General features: G+C 45.1%; 2 protein-coding genes across 6 annotated transcripts in view; one reads left to right on the top strand and one right to left on the bottom strand.

Annotated features, from left to right (window-relative positions):
• Nucleotides 1-2,502, bottom strand: part of LOC142290838 (uncharacterized) — a 99,628-nt gene extending 97,126 nt beyond the window's left edge. Inside the window, exon 1 of one of the 4 annotated variants that reach the window (XR_012750389.1) lies at nt 1,345-1,433. Coding sequence is in view for 1 of the 4 variants with exons in the window: in XM_075334870.1 (XP_075190985.1) it covers nt 1,345-2,452 (1,108 nt within the window). In the remaining 3 variants the exon portion in view is untranslated. Of the gene's footprint in view, nt 1-1,344 lie in introns of all 4 variants that reach the window. The other 3 variants (XR_012750388.1, XR_012750390.1, XM_075334870.1) reach the window with 3 other exon arrangements.
• The window catches only part of CASR (calcium sensing receptor), a 220,895-nt gene that overhangs the window by 149,679 nt on the left and 46,860 nt on the right, over nt 1-24,356 (top strand). Inside the window, exons 1-2 of one of the 2 annotated variants that reach the window (XM_075334869.1) lie at nt 2,001-2,515; nt 15,283-16,110. In XM_075334869.1, coding sequence (XP_075190984.1) covers nt 15,349-16,110 — 762 coding nt within the window. In that variant the 5' untranslated portion in view covers nt 2,001-2,515; nt 15,283-15,348. Of the gene's footprint in view, nt 1-2,000; nt 2,516-15,282; nt 16,111-24,356 lie in introns of those variants that run through there. The other variant, XM_075334868.1, reaches the window with a different exon arrangement.

The raw sequence follows: 24,356 nt of genomic DNA, 5'->3' as shown, positions 1-24,356 counted from the left end.
AAATTTGTTCTGCTCCTTTTTTGGAACCACGCCCAGCGGAGAAACCCTTAGGTTCCTTAGGGGAGCCACAGAGAAAGGCCCGTCCATGCGACCTAAAGCAACCTCTTTCATTAATTTCTCAGATACAACTTCCGGAAATCTTAACGCCGATTTTAAATTTTTTGTACAAAAACTAAACTCCCTATCAACAAACGGAATCCTGAAACCATGCTTAAAACCGTCTTCCAACAATAACGCCGCCGCCCGATCAGGGTATCTATTTAGAAAATGCTGCATCTCTGCCAGCCGCACCGGTGTCACTCCTTTTTTCGGCATTATCTCCCCCTTTTTGCTTTCCTCCTCGAAAGCATTTGGATGCGCTATGACTCCCATTGCACACAGAGCATTCGTGTTTGAATTTACACTTGCCCCCGAACTTGCATGCCCCCTCATTAAATAGGAAGCACAATCCTTTCTGCTGGGCAACTGTGTGCCCAGCCTGGACAGGGCCGCCTCCGCTCCCTGGAAAGGACTGCCCACCGAAACCAGACCTATTGGGTGCAGAAACCTTCATCCAAAGGCTGATATCTTTATGATCCCAACGAATGTTGGGACGCACCGCCTTGCGTTGACGAAATTGTTCGTCATACCTAAGCCATCCCTGACCCCCGTACACCCTGTAGGCTTCGCCAATAGCATCCATGTAGCAAAAAAGTCCGGAACAATTATCCGGTGCTTTTTCCCCTATCACGCTGGCTAGTATGGCGAATGCCTGCAGCCAGTTAGAAAAGGTCCGTGTAATTAAACGGTACCTCCTCTTTTCTTCGTCCTCTTTCTTTCCTTCATCCTTCCTAGCCCGGTCTAAATTAAAACGTTCTAATGGCAAAAGGGAAAAAATATCTACGTACTCATTACGCCATATCTTTTCCCGCACTTCTTGTTTAAGGTGGGCCCCCAACGGCCCCCCAAAGCAGACGTACACCTCCCCCTTTGCTGAATCATCTAGCCGTACCATGTCGTCGTTTTCCTTTTCTCCCTGACTAACCGAAGGGGGTTGACTATGTGCTCCGACACCAATCGCACTCCCTGCTGGAACCCCGACTTCCGGCAAAGGATTGGCAACTGCACCAGACAACACGCCAAGCCCCCCAGCCGATACTGCACCTACGCTCGAGCTACCCGTCCATGCCACCGCCGGTGATATTCCCCCTTGGACTCCCACCGAACCTAAAATAACCGCTAGCGTGCGCAACCCCTGTGCTAACATATCTACCCCTGACGGCCCCCCCCCTGACGGCCCCTCAGCACCACTAAGTAAAGGGGAGGGTAATATGTGGTTAAGAGAAAAATTAGAAGGGTTCTCACCTGGCTGCCTGGGTGCTGTGAGCCCAGCAGCCGAAGATCCTGGTTCCTGACGTCTTCCTGCATCCTCCGATTCGACTCTAGCAGAGCCCCCACGGCCTTGAGGGAGAAGGCTCGATGCGAGTGAATCGCTTTCGACGTGGTCTTGTAGCCTTGCCAGCTCCTGCTGGCCGGGTGGCATATCTGGTAATGGCAGGCCCTGCACCTGCTGGCCGGGAGGTAAACCGTGGGGTTGCATGCCCAGCACCTGCTGGCCGGGAGGTAATCCATAAGGTGGCAGGCCCAGCACCTGCTGGCCGGGAGGTGATCCATAAGGTGGCAGGCCCAGCACCTGCTGGCCGGGAGGTAATCCATGGGGTTGCAGGCCCAGCACCTGCTGGCCGGGAGCCTGCTGGCCGGGAGGTGATCCATGTGATTGCAGGCCCAGCACCTGCTGGCCGGGATGTAAGCCATAAGGTGACAGGCCCAGCACCTGCTGGCCGGGAGGAATCGCCTGACCAGGAAAGCCCAGCATCTGTTGGCAGGATGTTGACACTGGCTGTGGGAGGGCCAGCCCCGGCTGGCCGGAAGTTGTCATCATCGGGGGGTGTGGCTGCGTCTGCTGGCTGGAGACAGACAACTCTGAGGACCAATCCCTTGCAGGGGGGCATGATCTGTTCTCTTCTATGGAGGGAGGAGGGGCTGCCGACTGCTGCCTGCTCCGTGACCCACGCTGAGAGACCCCGGCCTGTGATCTCCGTGCTCCCTCTCCTCTGCGCCGGGCGGGCGATGCAGGCTCCTGAGCCCCTGCCGACGCCGTTCTTGTCTCCTCCTGCGTTGACCTAGATGGGAGGGAGGCCGACACCTCCCTCTGCTGCAGGCCCCGCCGTGAAGCAGGATTCCTCCCAGGACGGGACCGGCGCGAGGCGGCGGGCCTGGCGGCACCCTGACCTGAAGGGTCCCCTGAGGGGCTCCTTATTCGGCGCCGGACCCGAGGGATAGCTTCTGGGCTTAGGCGCGCCGGAGGCCTGGTCCTCCGCGACCGGCGTGGTTCGGGGGATGGTTGAGCTGGAGCATCCCCGGCCCCTTGCAGCAGGCTGTTCACTGAAGCCTGGAGCCAGTCTGAACCCATCAGGCCGGCAGCGGTTCTAAGCTGTTGAAGAATGGCATCCACAGACTCCATTTTCTGGGGCAGGTAAGCTGGCACACAAGGACATGTAGATTGTACCGTTTTCTGTGCCAAAATGGATGACCCCACTAACTGACCACCCCTTATAAACCCATTAATTGTTCCCGCCCCCACTAACTACGCCCATAATGCACAATTCAAACTTCCTCTATTCCTGCCCCATCTAAGTATCTTTAACCCCTGCCTAACCCCCGTCATTTTAAAAACCCCCTCTCTTATTCCCGACCTAACCCAGTCATGTCGGCCTCCCTTTTAAGGCTGTGCCCCGTACGGCCTCTCTGGAGAAACAATCTTACATTGATGGTGGTCTGACTGTCAACACTCTCAGACTTGAAAATTGGAAAATTAGGATAGACAATCCATACCAGACTGATGTTGATCTAGCTCTCAGTACTCTTGAACTTTACAATTGTTGGACTTCCGTTAGGATAGATCATCAATATCATCGATCAATAGATCGATCTAACGCTAAGCATGCTTCAAAGTTTATGGCTTATCATAGAATGTTAGAGTTGGAAGGGATATCCGGGATCATCATGTCCAACCCTCAGCTCAATGCAGGATTCAGTAAACCATCTCAGACAGATGTCTGTCCGCCCTCTGTTTTAAGACTTCCATTGAAGAAGACCTCACCACCACCTTTTGTGGTCACCTGTTCCACTCATTGGTCACCTCACTGTAAAAAAATGTTTTCTAATCTGTATCTTCTCCCTTTCAGTTTCATCCCATTGCTTCTCGTGTTTCCATGTGCCAGTGAGAATTGCGCTGATCCCTCTATAGTGTGACAGCCCTTAAGATATTTGTAGACAGCTATTAAGTCTCCTCCTATCCTTTTTTGCAAGCTAAACATTCCCAGATCCTTTAACCGTTCCTCATAGGACATCATTTGCAGTCTGGTCACCATTCTGGTCACTCTTCTCTGAACTTGCTCCAGTTTTTCAATGTATGTCTTTTTTTAAAATGTGCTGCCCAGAACTGGACACAGTATTCCAGACGACGTCTGACCAAAAGAGGAGTAGTGGGCAATAATGACTTCACGTGATCTAGACTATATGCTTCTATTAATACATCCTAGAACGGTGTTTGCCTTTTTTGCTGCTGCGTCAATCTGTTGACTCCTGTGCAGCCTGTGACCTATTAGTATAACCAAGTCTTTTTCACACTTGATGTTGCTTAGTTCTGTTCCTCCCATTCTGTAGATGTTATTTTAGTTTTTCTTGCCTAGATATAGAATTTTGCATTTCTATCTGTTAAATACCATAATATTAGTTGTTGCCCTCTGTTTCAGCTTCTCTAGTCTCTTTTGAATCCTTTCTCTGTCTTCTCAAGTGTTGGCTATCCCTCCCAGCTTTGCATCATCTGTAAATTTGGTTAGTTTACCTACAGTTTATTTATCTAAATCATTTATAAAAATGTTAAAGGACACAGTGCCAAGGACAGCACCTTGCGGTACCCCACTTGAATCACTCTTCCAGTTGGACGTGCATCCATGTATTATCATTCTTTGAGTACGATCACTGACCTAGTTATGAATCAAGCTAACTGCAGCCTTGTCAATCCCATACTTGGTCATTTCTTCAATAAGGATGGTATGAGATACTTAAATGCTTTGTTGAAGTCAAGATATACTATGTCAACTGCGTTTTCCTGATCCACCCAGGCAGTGATTCCATCATAGAAGGAAATTAGATTAGTCTGGCATGACTTGTTTGTTATAAACCCATGCTGGATCTGGTTAACTACTGTGTTCTTATCTAAGTCAAGGTCTGTAATTTCCTGGCTCCATCTTCTTTCCTTTTTGAAGATAGGGACAAGATTTGCCATTCTTCAATCTTCTGGGGCTCCAGGAATTTTCAATGATTCTGGTTAGTGGTTCTGCTATGTCCTCTGCTATCTCTTTCAGTACTCTAGGGTGTAATTCCTCTGAACCAGGAGATTTAATTTCATTTAAATTAGCTAAGTCTTCCCTCACCATCTCTCTTTTGAGTCTTTTATTCCTGCAATAGTACGGTGAAGATCAGTTGAGGTTACATTTTCTTTCTTAGAGGACACAAAAATGCAAAATAGGAATTTAAAAGTTTGGTCTTCTTAACAGTATTTTTGACCACTTCACCCTTTTCATCCTGTAAAAATCCTATATCATATTTGACTTTTATTTTGCTTTTGGCATAGCCCCAAATAACATTTTTTACTGGTTTTAGTCTCCCTGGCAGGCCTCATTTCATTATTGTCTTTAGCTCTTCTAACGCTTGCCCCGCAGACAGCATTATATGCTTCTTCAGATGTGCCCCCTATTTTCATTTGCTATACATTTTTTTTTCCTTTTTATCAATAATTTAAGATCTGTGTTCATCCATCCTGATCTCTTTAAATACTTCAAATTCTTCTTTCTTAAAGGGATTGTTATTGACTGTGCACTTAGAATTTAATTTAGCAAAATCTCCCATCATTTTTGACATTTCGATCCTTTGTAGCATCCAGCCACTGGACCTTTCCTACCGTCTTAAAATTTGCCTCTCTGAAGTCCAATCTTGAAGTCTGAGACCTCACAGGTCTTCCTCCACTTCTAATCCAAATTTCGAAGATAGAATGATCGCTGCCTCAAAAATTCCCTTACCCATTTCCTCCCTGTTGGTAAAAATTAGGCCCGAGATGGCAGATTCTCTGGTTCTCTCATCGACCTTTTGAAAGATAAAGCTGTCAGCAAGAGAAGATAAGAATTTTCTGGACCCATAAGTTTTGCCTCAGAGAGATTCCCAACAAATATCTGGATAGTTAAAATCTCCCATGATCAGTGTGTCGGACATTTATGAGAACAAAGACATCTGATGTACAAAGAATTCATCCAGATCTTCAGTCTGTGCAGGTGGCCGATAGCAAACACCTACAATAGTGTTCTTTCCGTTCCTGTCGTTAGGATATAACCATTAATATTAGATACGTGTAGATTTGACTCTTGGATGTAAAATATTGGTAGTATATTGTTAGGAGCACCAACAGTAAATCAGTGGTGGTCTGACACTCTGCACTCAGGGCACATTTCAAGACTAATGGAAAATTTTTAGACCACCATTGACTACCAACATTACATTAATGGTAAAGTTACCAACATCAGATTTGGTAGAATAGGGAAGTTAAAGTAACACCTCAAGTTTACGCCCATTCAAATTGGATATAACCATCACTTTTGTCAGGGTTTACATAAACCCGGCCAATTTTACGCCCACATTGCCAAGGGGTGGCCTGGCCCGGTTCCGTTGCTCTGAGGCGTACAGGAAGGAGGATTGGAGGGTGGCAGGGAGGATGGAGGTAGTAGTAGGGGTTTAGGAAAGTCTATTAGGATCGAGACACCACCTGTGGTATGTGGCCAGGGATGGGGGCCGCCGCTGCAGGGTCTCTCACCAGGGCAGATGTCGGGTGCAGCCTGGATGGTGTCGCTCCCCACAGGCGGAGCAGGATTACCCCAGGGAGGGTGACGAGGGTGGTGGTAGTCACCATTGCCACAGCGCTGGGCAATGGTGCCGGTAATTGAAAGGCAGAGACAGGGGCTGCGGTGCCAGGTCTTTTTACTCACTGGTAGTTCAGACGCTGCCCCAGAGTACCGATCTCTGCCGCGATGGGCTCCAGCCGATCCCGGTTCTGTCAGCGGTCACCGCCGGTGCCCGTGAAAGTCTGTTAGTGAAGTGTCCCTCAGTAGCTATCCGGAACCCGGGCCGAGGCTCCTGCTCTTTGTGGACTTTTCCTTTAAATTTGCCATGAATCCAGAGATAATTGAGCTGAGAGCGGCTGCACATCACAGGAAGAGCTGTGAACCCATGATAATCACGTTTTATTATATAAAATCACTTCTACAGTTTCATACTCTGCTTTTTGTCTCTATCGGGAGGGTTTTATATTACTGCAGCCGCTTGAATGCAAAACCACAGTTTTTGCCCCATTTGACTGATATTTTGTGTGGCCCGTCTTTAAAACTGGACTAAAAATACTGCGATCCCCTCACCCCTTCATGACATTTGGCCCCTAGAATTTAGGATCTATAGAAATAAAGGAGAAAATGTTTGTCTGTGAGTTGGATGCAAAACCACAGTTTTTACCCAAAGGGTCTTAAAGAATTTAAAGCTCAAAGAGTCACTCTAAAAGTGGCAACAACCATAAAGTCGCTAAGGTGGGGCAACCAGATAACGTGCTCTAAAGTCTGTAATTACAGCAATAGCTATCAAAAACTAGTGCACAATTAACTGGGGCCTCATTTATGAGAATTGCCTCACAGTAAGATCATTCTGGTTGCCTATAGCCACTGCAGAAGTAACTAGGGCCTCATTTATAAGAGTTGCCTCACACTAAGATTGTTCTGGCTGCATATAGCCATTACAGAGATAACTGGGGCCTAATTTACAAGAATTACCTCACAGTAAGATCATTCTGGTTGCCTATAGCCACTGCAGAAGTAACTAGGACCTTATTTATGAGAATTGCCTCACAGTAAGATTGTTTTGGTTGCCTATAGCTACTGCAGAATTAACTGGGGCCTCATTTATGAAGATTGTCTCAGAGTAAGATCGTTCTGGTTGCCTATAGCAACCAGAGTGCAGCTTTGAGCATTGAAGCTGCAAAGGAAAAGTGAAAGCTGAGCTCTGATTGGTTGCTATTGACAACTAGAACAGTCTGACTGTGGGGCAGTTTTCATAACCGAGATCTGAAATCCATCAGGATATGTTCTGCTTTTTATATATATATATACATACAGTACAGACCAAAGGTTTGGACACACCTTCTCATCTCTAGAACAACTGTTAAGAGGAGGCTTTGTGCAGCAGCCTTCATGGTAAAATAGCTGCTAGGAAACCACTGCTAAGGACAGGCAACAAGCAGAAGAGACCACAAGGAATGGACATTAGACCAGTGGAAATCTGTGCTTTGGTCTGATGAGTCCAAATTTGAGATCTTTGGATCCAACCACCGTGTCTTTGTAGAAAAGGTGAAGGGATGGACTCTACATGGCTGGTTCCCACCGTGAAGCATGGTGGAGGAGGTGTGATGGTGTGGGGGGGCTTTGCTGGTGACACTGTTGGGGATTTATTCAAAATTGAAGGCATACAGAACCAGCATGGCTACCACAGCATCTTGCAGCGGCGTGCTATTCCATCCGGTTTGCGTTTAGTTGGACCATCATTTATTTTTCAACAAGACAATGACCCCAAACTCACCTCCAGGCTGTGTAAGGGCTATGTGACTAAGAAGGAGAGTGATGGGGTGCTACGCCAGATGACCTGGCCTCCACAGTCACCAGACCTGAACCCAATCGAGATGGTTTGGGGTGAGCTGGACCGCAGAGTGAAGGCAAAAGGGCCAACAAGTGCTAAGCATCTCTGGGAACTCCTTCAAGACTGTTGGAAAACCATTTCCGGTGACCACCTCTTGAAGCTCATCAAGAGAATGCCAAGAGTGTGCAAAGCAGTAATCAAAGCAAAAGGCGGCGACTGTGAAGAACCTAGAATATAAGACATATTTTCAGTTGTTTCACACTTTTTTGTTAAGTATTTCATTCCACATGCGTTATTCATAGTGTTGATGCCCTCAATGTGAATCTACAATTTTCAGAGTCCTGAAAATACAGAAAACTCTTTGAATGAGAAGGTGTGTCCAAACTTTTGGTCTGTACTGTATATTTTTATATATATATATATATATATATATATATATATATATATATATATATATATATATATATATATATATATATTCACCCATTAGATCTCTGATCAGTGTGCGGCGATTACTGAGGGGCGTAATACTAGGGACGGTTTATTAAAATGCTGCACAAAAAAGCGACCATCTATTGGGCGAGTTAATCCAAAAGCTAAGAAAACAAAATTGTCTCAAACAGCTGAGACGAGTGATCGCGAGCCCCGGATTCAGTGGACACGGAGGGTAAATTCTAATATTTAATAAAATATGTTCAAAAAGTAGCTTCTTCCCTTCAGAGTTATGACAAATTTGTAAAAAATAAGCAAATATTAACACCAAACTAACAAAAAAGAAGATCTGAAAAAACAAATTTTTAAACGCTGAAGACGTGAACTGCAGGGACTGGAAATGTGACCTTAACGAGTGGAACCAAGAATGTAAGATATCGTTTTCCGAGAGTGAAGCTGCAGGTATTTTGCTGTATAAATTTATACTTCTGTGGGCAATGGTGGCCATTCCTGTCTTCAGGTATCGGCCGCGGTCTCATAAATCGGCTTTCGCAGACTTCGCAAGCAGAGATGTCATTGACCACAAACCACAAGACAACCACAGATAATAGTGAGGTAAGGAAAGAATTACAGCACAAATAGTATAACGAGCTGCATAATTACACTCCTAATTATAGACCTAGTTTCACAATTAGAGCAATTGTCCACTGATGAAATCTAATTCCCCAGAATGAAAGGATGTCCAGCATTTCACGGGTTTCATGTCTTACAAATCTCCGGTTGCAGTTTTGTGCAGTTTTGTGTTGCCCGTTTACTGCAGTGGCCGCGCCTCGCCTTGTAACCTCGGGGGCTGAAGATCCACGACGTCTAAGTGGTTTATGAATATAGGAGGCCTCTCCGTCAGTCTACTCCACCTTCCCCTCCGATGGTCACCATGTGGGGATAGTGGAAAAGCGGTGCCCCTTATCTCACCCTCAGACCAGATGTGCCATCACTATTCTCAGAGATACCCCTAATGGTGGGGATGTCTGAGTCTCCTTCCTGGCCCTGCTCCTGACCAGCCCTGATCTTGTACCTCCTCCCTCGAGTAAGCTGGAACAGGAGTGTCATTTAACCCCCAGAAATAGACAAACAGGGGAAACCAAAACTCTGTCACTCAGCACACACACACAGAAAGGTATAAGGAAACAAGAAGACGACGGGTAAACTCCATAACACCAAGCACAGGCTACTCTCTCTCCAGCAAACAGACCAACACAGCAGAAACTATAGTCGGCGTGGGTGGAAGATCTCCTCCAAACTAAGTATGGGAGGAGCAGATGTGATAGGCTTACATGTGATCCCAGAACCCTAACCCTAGGTTAACTCTTGCTAGTCTGTCTAAGAATGAGCACACAGCTGGTCGACACTCGAGTCTGCTTTTGTAGATCAGAAACACCAGAGAATCCTTTGGGCAGAGTGTCAGAACCTGCAATGTGAACAGTGTCTGATGCCACCATGACAGTTGGCGGGTTTTGAGTGTGACACTATGACAGAAGCCTATGTGTGACCCCCAGGATCTGCCATCTTACCATAGCTTTTAGTCTCTCGGCCTAGATCTTAGTACGTTACACTGACCAGCATCAGAAGTATTAATAGAGTATTGAACACGTGATTGCATGTTAACTTCTTCCCTACCTCCTCTGAATATGTAGTGGGGTATGACACTTCTCTATGAGATGCTATACAGTGTGTCCACCCATATCCTGTATACACCGCACCTATATACAGTGTCCACCCATATCCTGTATACACCGCACCTATATACAGTGTCCACCCATATCCTGTATACACCGCACCTATATACAGTGTCCACCCATATCCTGTATACACCGCACCTATATACAGTGTCCACCCATATCCTGTATACACCGCACCTATATACAGTGTCCACCCATATCCTGTATACACCGCACCTATATACAGTGTGTCCACCCATATCCTGTCCACCGCCATTAACTTGAGAATGGCGGCAGCTATAGACATAGAAGTGGTGTCTAGGTATAGTAAAGTAGCCATGCGCTATGCAATGAAACCACCTATAGCGCCACCTGGTGGAAAACAACGGAGTTAGCATTTTTATCTCGAAAACGGAACGAGATAGAGAAAAAAAGTGAATTACAAAGTTGTTGGGCATCATCAATTCAATCTGAATCGACACCTTATATACAGAAATGCTGTGATTAGAAGGTGTAAAACTCACAAGGCTGCGGACGTGAAGCGACACCTCATGGAGATCTCCTACAAGTCATTGGGTATGGAGCTGTGTGGAGTGGCCTCCGCTCACCTGACCTGACCCTATTGGACTTCTTTCTGTGAGGTCACATCACACAGCAGGTGTATGCGACCCCTCCACCAACATTGCAGGATCTATGACCATGTATCACAGATGCTTGTGCAAACGTGTCACCTGCCATATTGCACAACGTGCAGCAAGATACAGTATGCTGTGCAGAGGCCAGATGTGCATTGCAGCAAGATACAGTATGCTGTGCAGAGGCCAGATGTGCATTGCAGCAAGATACAGTATGCTGTGCAGAGGCCAGATGTGCATTGCAGCAAGATACAGTATGCTGTGCAGAGGCCAGATGTGCATTGCAGCAAGATACAGTATGCTGTGCAGAGGCCAGATGTGCATTGCAGCCAGATACAGTATGCTGTGCAGAGGCCAGATGTGCATTGCAGCCAGATACAGTATGCTGTGCAGAGGCCAGATGTGCATTGCAGCCAGATACAGTATGCTGTGCAGAGGCCAGATGTGCATTGCAGCCAGATACAGTATGCTGTGCAGAGTGCAGATGTGCATTGCAGCCAGATACAGTATGCTGTGCAGAGCCCAAATGTGCATTACAGCAAGATACAGTATGCTGTGCAGAGGCCAGATGTGCATTGCAGCAAGACACAGTATGCTGTGCAGAGCTCAGATGTGCATTACAGCAAGATACAGTATGCTGTGCAGAGCCCAGATGTGCATTGCAGCCAGATACAGTATGCTGTGCAGAGGCCAGATGTGCATTGCAGCCAGATACAGTATGCTGTGCAGAGGCCAGATGTGCATTGCAGCAAGACACAGTATGCTGTGCAGAGCCCAGATGTGCATTACAGCAAGATACAGTATGCTGTGCAGAGCCCAGATGTGCATTGCAGCCAGATACAGTATGCTGTGCAGAGTGCAGATGTGCATTGCAGCCAGATACAGTATGCTGTGCAGAGTGCAGATGTGCATTGCAGCCAGATACAGTATGCTGTGCAGAGGCCAGATGTGCATTGCAGCAAGATACAGTATGCTGTGCAGAGGCCAGATGTGCATTGCAGCAAGATACAGTATGCTGTGCAGAGGCCAGATGTGCATTGCAGCAAGATACAGTATGCTGTGCAGAGGCCAGATGTGCATTGCAGCCAGATACAGTATGCTGTGCAGAGGCCAGATGTGCATTGCAGCAAGATACAGTATGCTGTGCAGAGGCCAGATGTGCATTGCAGCCAGATACAGTATGCTGTGCAGAGGCCAGATGTGCATTGTAGCAAGATACAGTATGCTGTGCAGAGTCCAGATGTGCATTGCCGCGAGATACAGTATGCTGTGCAGAGGCCAGATGTACATTGCAGGAAGATACAGTATGCTGTGCAGAGTCCAGATGTGCATTGCAGGAAGATACAGTATGCTGTGCAGAGGCCAGATGTGCATTGCAGGAAGATACAGTATGCTGTGCAGAGTCCAGATGTGCATTGCAGCGAGATACAGTATGCTGTGCAGAGGCCAGATGTGCATTGCAGCAAGATACAGTATGCTGTGCAGAGGCCAGATGTGCATTGCAGCCAGATACAGTATGCTGTGCAGAGGCCAGATGTACATTGCAGCGAGATACAGTATGCTGTGCAGAGGCCAGATGTGCATTGCAGCAAGATACCGTATGCTGTGCAGAGGCCAGATGTGCATTGCAGCCAGATACAGTATGCTGTGCAGAGGCCAGATGTGCATTGCAGCCAGATACAGTATGCTGTGCAGAGGCCAGATGTGCATTGCAGCGAGATACAGTATGCTGTGCAGAGGCCAGATGTGCATTGCAGCCAGATACAGTATGCTGTGCAGAGGCCAGATGTGCATTGCAGCCAGATACAGTATGCTGTGCAGAGGCCAGATGTGCATTGCAGCCAGATACAGTATGCTGTGCAGAGGCCAGATGTGCATTGCAGCCAGATACAGTATGCTGTGCAGAGGCCAGATGTGCATTGCAGCCAGATACAGTATGCTGTGCAGAGGCCAGATGTGCATTGCAGCCAGATACAGTATGCTGTGCAGAGGCCAGATGTGCATTGCAGCGAGATACAGTATGCTGTGCAGAGGCCAGATGTGCATTGCAGCAGGATACAGTATGCTGTGCAGAGGCCAGATGTGCATTGCAGCCAGATACAGTATGCTGTGCAGAGGCCAGATGTGCATTGCAGCAAGATACAGTATGCTGTGCAGAGGCCAGATGTGCATTGCAGCAAGATACAGTATGCTGTGCAGAGGCCAGATGTGCATTGCAGCCACATACAGTATGCTGTGCAGAGGCCAGATGTGCATTGCAGCCAGATACAGTATGCTGTGCAGAGGCCAGATGTGCATTGCAGCCAGATACAGTATGCTGTGCAGAGGCCAGATGTGCATTGCAGCAAGATACAGTATGCTGTGCAGAGGCCAGATGTGCATTGCAGCCAGATACAGTATGCTGTGCAGAGGCCAGATGTGCATTGTAGCAAGATACAGTATGCTGTGCAGAGTCCAGATGTGCATTGCAGCCAGATACAGTATGCTGTGCAGAGGCCAGATGTGCATTGCAGCCAGATACAGTATGCTGTGCAGAGGCCAGATGTGCATTGCAGCAAGATACAGTATGCTGTGCAGAGTGCAGATGTGCATTGCAGCCAGATACAGTATGCTGTGCAGAGGCCAGATGTGCATTGCAGCCACATACAGTATGCTGTGCAGAGGCCAGATGTGCATTGCAGCCAGATACAGTATGCTGTGCAGAGGCCAGATGTGCATTGCAGCCAGATACAGTATGCTGTGCAGAGGCCAGATGTGCATTGCAGCCACATACAGTATGCTGTGCAGAGGCCAGATGTGCATTGCAGCAAGATACAGTATGCTGTGCAGAGGCCAGATGTGCATTGCAGCAAGATACAGTATGCTGTGCAGAGGCCAGATGTGCATTGCAGCCAGATACAGTATGCTGTGCAGAGGCCAGATGTGCATTGCAGCCAGATACAGTATGCTGTGCAGAGGCCAGATGTACATTGCAGCGAGATACAGTATGCTGTGCAGAGGCCAGATGTGCATTGCAGCAAGATACAGTATGCTGTGCAGAGGCCAGATGTGCATTGCAGCCAGATACAGTATGCTGTGCAGAGGCCAGATGTGCATTGCAGCCAGATACAGTATGCTGTGCAGAGGCCAGATGTGCATTGCAGCGAGATACAGTATGCTGTGCAGAGGCCAGATGTGCATTGCAGCAGGATACAGTATGCTGTGCAGAGGCCAGATGTGCATTGCAGCCAGATACAGTATGCTGTGCAGAGGCCAGATGTGCATTGCAGCCAGATACAGTATGCTATGCAGAGGTCAGATGTACATTGCAGCCAGATACAGTATGCTGTGCAGAGGCCAGATGTGCATTGCAGCCAGATACAGTATGCTGTGCAGAGGTCAGATGTACATTGCAGCCAGATACAGTATGCTGTGCAGAGGCCAGATGTGCACTGCAGCAAGATACAGTATGCTGTGCAGAGGCCAGATGTGCATTGCAGCCAGATACAGTATGCTGTGCAGAGTCCAGATGTGCATTGCAGCCAGATACAGTATGCTGTGCAGAGGCCAGATGTACATTGCAGCGAGATACAGTATGCTGTGCAGAGGCCAGATGTGCATTGCAGCAAGATACAGTATGCTGTGCAGAGGCCAGATGTGCATTGCAGCCAGATACAGTATGCTGTGCAGAGGCCAGATGTGCATTGCAGCCAGATACAGTATGCTGTGCAGAGGCCAGATGTGCATTGCAGCAAGATACAGTATGCTGTGCAGAGTCCAGATGTGCATTGCAGCAAGATACAGTATGCTGTGCAGAGGCCAGATGTGCATTGCAGCCAGATACAGTATGCTGTGCAGAGGCCAGATGTGCATTGCAGCTGACGGGGGCCACTAATGAGCGCCATATGCGTGACCAGCATTCAATATTTTGGGGGGGTCATGGGCTTCATATCATAGCATTTCTGTATGCAAGGTGTGGATTCGTATTGAATTGATGACATACAACTTTGTAATTCATTTTTTTTTCTATCTCGTTCCGTTTTCAAAATAAAAATACTAACTCCGTTGTTTTCCACCAGGTGGCGCTATAGGTGGTTTCACTGCATAGCGCATGGATACTTTACTATACCTAGACACCACTTCTATGCCTATAGCTGCCGCCGTTCTCAAGTTAATGGCGGTGGACAGGATATGGGTGGACATACTGTATATATATATTATATATATATATATATATATATATATATATATATATATATATATATATATATATATATATATATATATATATATATATATATATATAGACAGCTAATTTAAACATTTTCCAGCAGTGGGTGAGGTTGTACATAACTCGCTGTTTTTCGCTGTACATGCATTTCTACAGAACGTCATTAACCCCTTTACATGCTGTGGTCAGTAGCGACTACAACATCTAAAGGGTTAGAAAGTCATTTGCCGTAGATGCCACAATGAAAAACTTGGCAGTGCCTATAGTCCTACAGAACTATTGCTAACCTCTATAGATGCAATAATCAGTAGCAGCTGCAGCATTTAAGGGGTTAGAAAGCGATTTTTGCATTGATAAAAAAATAGTAATGTTATAAAAGTCAGAACTGGTTGTGGCGGCGAGGGCCTAACTGTCCAATGTCTTCTAAAGGTCCTCACATGTTGCTGGTTCTCCCCTGTGCGCATTGTATACTCTCTGTATATACTCCCTCACTCATTCTTGTCTCCTTTCGCAGGTTAGTTACGCCTCCTCTAGTCGTCTTCTAAGCAACAAAAATCAGTACAAATCTTTTTTGAGGACCATGCCCAATGACGAGCAACAAGCCACCGCCATGGCCGACATCATTGAGTATTTCCAGTGGAATTGGGTGGGGACCATTGCGGCAGACGATGACTATGGACGACCGGGGATTGAGAAGTTTCGAGAAGAAGCAGAGGAGCGAGATATCTGCATAGATTTCAGCGAGCTCATCTCACAGTATTCACCGATCGAGGAGATTGAAAAACTGGTCACCACCATCCAGAAATCAACCGCTAAGGTCATTGTGGTCTTCTCCAGCGGCCCTGACCTCGAGCCCCTCATTAAGGAGATTGTCAGGCGCAACGTCACTGGTCGCATCTGGCTCGCCAGCGAGGCCTGGGCCAGCTCGTCACTGATCGCCATCCCGGAATACTTCCACGTCATTGGAGGTACTATCGGCTTTGCCTTGCGGGCAGGACAAATTCCGGGGTTTCGTGAATTCCTACAAAAAGTGCACCCCAAAATGTCTAACAGCAATGGTTTTCTCAAAGAATTCTGGGAGGAAACGTTTAATTGTTACATGCCCGAGGGCTCAAAGAAGAATGTGGATAACGGTAACATTACGGCTTGTACGGGACAGGAGAACATCACCAGCGTGGAGACCCCCTACCTGGATTTTATCCATTTGCGGATATCTTACAATGTGTATTTAGCGGTGTACTCCATTGCTCACGCACTGCAGGACATGTATACATGTACGCCCGGAAAAGGGCTCTTCGCTAACGGGTCATGTGCAGATATAAAGAAGGTGGAAGCCTGGCAGGTAGGTGCTGAACCTGTACTGTCATGTCATGTGGGTATGTACACCTTGTATGTACCATGTGGGTATGTACACCTTGTATGTACCATGTAGGTATCTACACCATGTATGAGCCATGTGGGTATGTACACCTTGTATGTACCATGTAGGTATCTACACCATGTATGAGCCATGTGGGTATGTACACCATGTATGAGCCATGTAGGTATCTACACCATGTATGAGCCATGTGGGTATGTACACCATGTATGAGCCATGTAGGTATCTACACCATGTATGAGCCATGTGGGTATGTACACCATGTATGAGCCATGTAGGTATCTACACCATGTATGAGCCATGTGGGTATGTACACCATGTATGAGCCATGTGGGTATGTACACCATGTATGAGCCATGTGGGTATGTACACCATGTATGAGCCATGTAGGTATGTACACCATGTATGTATCATGTAGGTATGTGCACCATGTATGTACCATGTAGGTATGTACACCATGTATGTACCATGTAGGTATGTACACCATGTATGAGCCATGTAGGTATGTACACCATGTATCATGTAGGTATGTGCACCATGTATGTACCATGTAGGTATGTACACCATGTATGTACCATGTAGGTATGTACACCATGTATGTACCATGTAGGTATGTACACCATGTATGTACCATGTAGGTATGTACACCATGTATGAGCCATGTAGGTATGTATACCATGTATGTACCATGTAGGTATGTACACCATGTATGTACCATGTAGGTATGTACACCATGTATGAGCCATGTGGGTATGTACACCATGTATGTACCATGTAGGTATATACACCATGTATGTACCATGTAGGTATGTGCACCATGTATGTACCATGTAGGTATGTACACCATGTATGTACCATGTAGGTATGTACACCATGTATGTACCATGTAGGTATGTGCACCATGTATGTACCATGTAGGTATGTACACCATGTATGAGCCATGTGGGTATGTACACCATGTATGAGCCATGTGGGTATGTACACCATGTATGTACCATGTAGGTATGTACACCATGTATGTACCATGTAGGTATGTGCACCATGTATGTACCATGTAGGTATGTACACCATGTATGAGCCATGTGGGTATGTACACCATGTATGTACCATGTAGGTATGTACACCATGTATGTACCATGTAGGTATGTACACCATGTATGAGCCATGTAGGTATGTACACCATGTATGAGCCATATAAGTATATACACCATGTATGTACCATGTAGGTATATGTACCATGTATTTATCTACACCATGTATGTATCATGTAGGTATGTACACCATGTATGAGCCATGTAGGTATGTACACCATGTATGAGCCATATAAGTATATACACCATGTATGTACCATGTAGGTATATGTACCATGTATTTATCTACACCATGTATGTATCATGTAGGTATGTACACCATGTATGAGCCATGTAGGTATGTACACCATGTATGAGCCATGTGGGTATGTACACCATGTATGTACCATGTAGGTATGTACACCATGTATGCACCATGTAGGTATGTACACCATGCATGAGCCATGTAGGTATGTACACCATGCATGAGCCATGTAGGTATGTACACCATGTATGAGCCATGTAGGTATGTACACCATGTATGAGCCATATAAGTATATACACCATGTATGCACCATGTAGGTATATGTACCATGTATTTATCTACACCATGTATGTATCATGTAGGTATGTACACCATGTATGAGCCATGTAGGTATGTATCCCATGTATGTACCATGTATGAGCCATATAAGTATATACACCATGTATGTACCATGTGGGTATGTACACAATGTATGAGCCATGTAGGTATGTACACCATGTATGTACCATGTAGGTATGTACACCATGTATGAGCCATGTAGGTATGTACACCATGTATGAGTCATGTAGGTATGTATCCCATGTATGTACCATGTATGAGCCATATAAGTATATACACCATGTATGTACCATGTGGGTATGTGCACCATGTATGAGCCATGTAGGTATGTACACCATGTATGTACCATGTATGTACCATGTAGGTATGTGCACCATGTATGAGCCATATAAGTATATACACCATGTATGTACCATGTGGGTATGTGCACCATGTATGAGCCATGTAGGTATGTACACCATGTATGTACCATGTGGGTATGTACACCATGTATGAGCCATATAAGTATATACACCATGTTTGTACCATGTAGGTATGTACACCATGTATGAGCCATGTAGGTATGTACACCATGTATGAGCCATGTAGGTATGTACACCATGTATGTATCATGTAGGTATGTATCCCCTGTATGTACCATGTAGGTATGTACACCATGTATGAGCCATATAAGTATATACATCATGTATGTACCATGTAGGTATGTACACCATGTATGTACCATGTAGGTATGTGCACCATGTATGTACCATGTAGGTATGTGCACTATGTATGTACCATGTAGGTATATGCACCATGTATGTACCATGTAGGTATGTGCACCATGTATGTACCATGTAGGTATCTACACCATGTATGTACCATGTAGGTATGTACACCATGTATGTAGCATGTAGGTATGTACACCATGTATGTACCATGTAGGTATGTGCACCATGTATATACCATGTAGGTATGTGCACCATGTATGTACCATGTAGGTATGTGCACCATGTATATACCATGTAGGTATGTACACCATGTATGTACCATGTAGGTATGTGCACCATGTATGTACCATGTAGGTATGTGCACCATGTATGTGCCATGTAGGTATGTACACCATGTATGTACCATGTAGGTATGTGCACCATGTATGTGCCATGTAGGTATGTACACCATGTATGTACCATGTAGGAATGTGCACCATGTATGAGCCATGTAGGTATGTATCCCATGTATGTACCATGTATGAGCCATATAAGTATATACACCATGTATGTACCATGTGGGTATGTGCACCATGTATGAGCCATGTAGGTATGTACACCATGTATGTACCATGTAGGTATGTGCACCATGTATGAGCCATATAAGTATATACACCATGTATGTACCATGTGGGTATGTGCACCATGTATGAGCCATGTAGGTATGTACACCATGTATGTACCATGTGGGTATGTACACCATGTATGAGCCATATAAGTATATACACCATGTTTGTACCATGTAGGTATGTACACCATGTATGAGCCATGTAGGTATGTACACCATGTATGAGCCATGTAGGTATGTACACCATGTATGTATCATGTAGGTATGTACACCATGTATGAGCCATATAAGTATATACATCATGTATGTACCATGTAGGTATGTACACCATGTATGTACCATGTAGGTATGTGCACCATGTATGTACCATGTAGGTATATGCACCATGTATGTACCATGTAGGTATGTGCACCATGTATGTACCATGTAGGTATCTACACCATGTATGTACCATGTAGGTATGTACACCATGTATGTAGCATGTAGGTATGTACACCATGTATGTGCCATGTAGGTATGTACACCATGTATGTACCATGTAGGTATGTGCACCATGTATGTGCCATGTAGGTATGTACACCATGTATGTACCATGTAGGTATGTGCACCATGTATGTGCCATGTAGGTATGTACACCATGTATGTACCATGTAGGAATGTGCACCATGTATGTACCATGTAGGTATGTACACCATGTATGTACCATGTAGGTATGTACACCATGTATGTACCATGTAGGTATGTACACTATGTAGGTATGTGCACCATGTATGTACCATGTAGGTATGTACACCATGTATGTACCATGTAGGAATGTGCACCATGTATGTACCATGTAGGTATGTACACCATGTATGTACCATGTAGGTATGTGCACCATGTATGTGCCATGTAGGTATGTACACCATGTATGTACCATGTAGGAATGTGCACCATGTATGTACCATGTAGGTATGTACACCATGTATGTACCATGTAGGTATGTACACTATGTAGGTATGTGCACCATGTATGTACCATGTAGGTATGTACACCATGTATGTACCATGTAGGAATGTGCACCATGTATGTACCATGTAGGTATGTACACCATGTATGTACCATGTAGGTATGTACACTATGTAGGTATGTACACAATGTATGTACCATGTAGGTATGTACACCATGTATGTGCCATGTAGGTATGTGCACCATGTAGGTATGTACACCATGTATGTACCATGTAGGAATGTGCACCATGTATGTACCATGTAGGTATGTACACCATGTATGTACCATGTAGGTATGTACACTATGTAGGTATGTACACCATGTATGTGCCATGTAGGTATGTACACCATGTATGTACCATGTAGGTATGTGCACCATGTATGTACCATGTAGGTATGTGCACCATGTATGTACCATGTAGGTATGTGCACCATGTATGTACCATGTAGGTATGTGCACCATGTATGTACCATGTAGGTATGTACACCATGTATGTACCATGTAGGTATGTGCACCATGTATGTACCATGTAGGTATGTACACCATGTATGTACCATGTAGGTATGTACACTATTTAAGACAAAAATTCAGAGTTTTTAAAGTGCAAGTGTACATATTTTATTTCACAATTGGTGACAATTTCAATAAAAACTTTTTTCTAAAAGTCAAAAACGCCAGGACTGAGCCAGAAAGCTGTGGAATACACATGAAAATTACTTCTTATAAATATATGTATCATTGTTATGATGGCCCGACTCACATGTGCGCGTGCGCTGATCCCGGCTGGTCGGCGCGATGGTAGCCGCCGTCTGAATCGCCGCGCGCATGCGCAGGAGCTATGGTGACGCGTCCCTGCTCCCGCGCATGCGCGGGATGGCCTGACGGCGGTGAATCGCGCGAGATCACCCGGAGTGATCCGCGCATGCGCCAATTACGTGATTTCCGGGATTACCATTATGGAGCAGCGTTACTTAAACCCGGCTGATTGAGGACCCCTTACTACGGCACCTTGACCCCTGAGGAAAATTCTCTACAATCTAAAGAATTGAAACGTACGTAAACGCCTGGATTGTCCATTGCATTTTCTACCCTATGGGTCTCTATGGGGCTTGTTACTAGGCACGCCACAAGCACTATCTTGTGGAGTAAAAACCACTTTATGTAGTGGATTCTTCGGGACTCTCCTGCATTCTGGACTAATGATTTTTGCACACCTATGCCAAATCATGTTATTGACTGTCCTTTAATGCATTTGTGCTTATATGGTTTCTGCACAAAACTAATTATATTAACCTGTAGGTCTGTCCTGGTGGTCCGCTCCCTTATGTTGTGGTTATGTACCATCTATTTTTATATATATGTGCCTTGTGAACCTCGGGAGACTTTGTATTACACATATACTAACAATAACCTTTCTGGCTCAGTCCTGGCGTTTTTGACTTTTAGAAAAAAGTTTTTATTGAAATTGTCACCAATTGTGAAATAAAATATGTACACTTGCACTTTAAAAACTCTGAATTTTTGTCTTAAATTGTTATGCTTATGAGTTTGTGCCACCCGAGGGATTTCTGTAGGTGCAGAACCCAGGGGAATTGTATTAGTATGGTCTTATGGAATCTTCTTCTAATATAGGTATGTGCACCATGTATGTACCATGTAGGTATGTGCACCATGTATGTACCATGTAGGTATGTGCACCATGTATGTACCATGTTGGTATGTACCATGTAGGTATGTGCACCATGTATGTACCATGTAGGTATGTGCACCATGTATGTACCATGTAGGTATGTGCACCATGTATGTACCATGTAGGTATGTGCACCATGTATGTACCATGTAGGTATGTGCACCATGTATGTACCATGTAGGTATGTGCACCATGTATGTACCATGTAGGTATGTGCACCATGTATGTACCATGTAGGTATGTGCACCATGTATGTACCATGTAGGTATGTACTCCATGTATGTACCATGTAGGTATGTGCACCATGTATGTACCATGTAGGTATGTGCACCATGTATGTACTATGTAGGTATGTGCACCATGTATATACCATGTAGGTATGTGCACCATGTATGTACCATGTAGGTATGTGCACCATGTATGTACCATGTAGGTATGTGCACCATGTATATACCATGTAGGTATGTGCACCATGTATGTACCATGTAGGTATGTACACCATGTATGTACCATGTAGGTATGTGCACCATGTATGTACCATGTAGGTATGTACACCATGTATGTACCATGTAGGTATGTACACCATGTATGTACCATGTAGGTATGTGCACCATGTATGTACCATGTAGGTATGTACACCATGTATGTACCATGTAGGTATGTACACTATGTAGGTATGTACACAATGTATGTACCATGTAGGTATGTACACCATGTATGTGCCATGTAGGTATGTACACCATGTATGTACCATGTAGGTATGTGCACCATGTATGTGCCATGTAGGTATGTACACCATGTATGTACCATGTAGGTATGTACTCCATGTATGTACCATGTGGGTATGTACTCCATGTATGTACCATGTAGGTATGTGCACCATGTATGTACCATGTAGGTATGTACTCCATGTATGTACCATGTAGGTATGTACACCATGTATGTACCATGTAGGTATGTGCACCATGTATGTACCATGTAGGTATGTGCACCATGTATGTACCATGTAGGTATGTGCACCATGTATGTACCATGTAGGTATGTGCACCATGTATGTACCATGTAGGTATGTACACCATGTATGTACCATGTAGGTATGTGCACCATGTATGTACCATGTAGGTATGTACACCATGTATGTACCATGTAGGTATGTACACCATGTATGTACCATGTAGGTATGTGCACCATGTATGTACCATGTAGGTATGTACACCATGTATGTACCATGTAGGTATGTACACTATGTAGGTATGTACACAATGTATGTACCATGTAGGTATGTACACCATGTATGTGCCATGTAGGTATGTACACCATGTATGTACCATGTAGGTATGTGCACCATGTATGTGCCATGTAGGTATGTACACCATGTATGTACCATGTAGGTATGTACTCCATGTATGTACCATGTAGGTATGTACTCCATGTATGTACCATGTGGGTATGTGCACCATGTATGTACCATGTAGGTATGTACTCCATGTATGTACCATGTAGGTATGTACACCATGTATGTACCATGTAGTTATGTGCACCATGTATGTACCATGTAGGTATGTACTCCATGTATGTACCATGTAGGTATGTGCACCATGTATGTACCATGTAGGTATGTGCACCATGTATGTACTATGTAGGTATGTGCACCATGTATATACCATGTAGGTATGTGCACCATGTATATACCATGTAGGTATGTGCACCATGTATGTACCATGTAGGTATGTGCACCATGTATGTACCATGTAGGTATGTGCACCATGTATATACCATGTAGGTATGTGCACCATGTATGTACCATGTAGGTATGTACACCATGTATGTACCATGTAGGTATGTGCACCATGTATGTACCATGTAGGTATGTGCACCATGTATATACCATGTAGGTATGTGCACCATGTATGTACCATGTAGGAATGTGCACCATGTATGTACCATGTAGGTATGTACACCATGTATGTACCATGTAGGTATGTACACTATGTAGGTATGTACACAATGTATGTACCATGTAGGTATGTACACCATGTATGTGCCATGTAGGTATGTACACCATGTATGTACCATGTAGGTATGTGCACCATGTATGTGCCATGTAGGTATGTACACCATGTATGTACCATGTAGGTATGTACTCCATGTATGTACCATGTAGGTATGTACTCCATGTATGTACCATGTGGGTATGTGCACCATGTATGTACCATGTAGGTATGTACTCCATGTATGTACCATGTAGGTATGTACACCATGTATGTACCATGTAGGTATGTGCACCATGTATGTACCATGTAGGTATGTACTCCATGTATGTACCATGTAGGTATGTGCACCATGTATGTACCATGTAGGTATGTGCACCATGTATGTACCATGTAGGTATGTGCACCATGTATGTACTATGTAGGTATGTGCACCATGTATATACCATGTAGGTATGTGCACCATGTATGTACCATGTAGGTATGTGCACCATGTATGTACCATGTAGGTATGTGCACCATGTATGTACCATGTAGGTATGTGCACC

This window comes from Anomaloglossus baeobatrachus, chromosome 2, assembly GCF_048569485.1.
Source record: "Anomaloglossus baeobatrachus isolate aAnoBae1 chromosome 2, aAnoBae1.hap1, whole genome shotgun sequence".
NCBI lineage: Eukaryota > Metazoa > Chordata > Amphibia > Anura > Aromobatidae > Anomaloglossus > Anomaloglossus baeobatrachus.
This window is presented reverse-complemented; position numbering and strand designations above follow the sequence as displayed.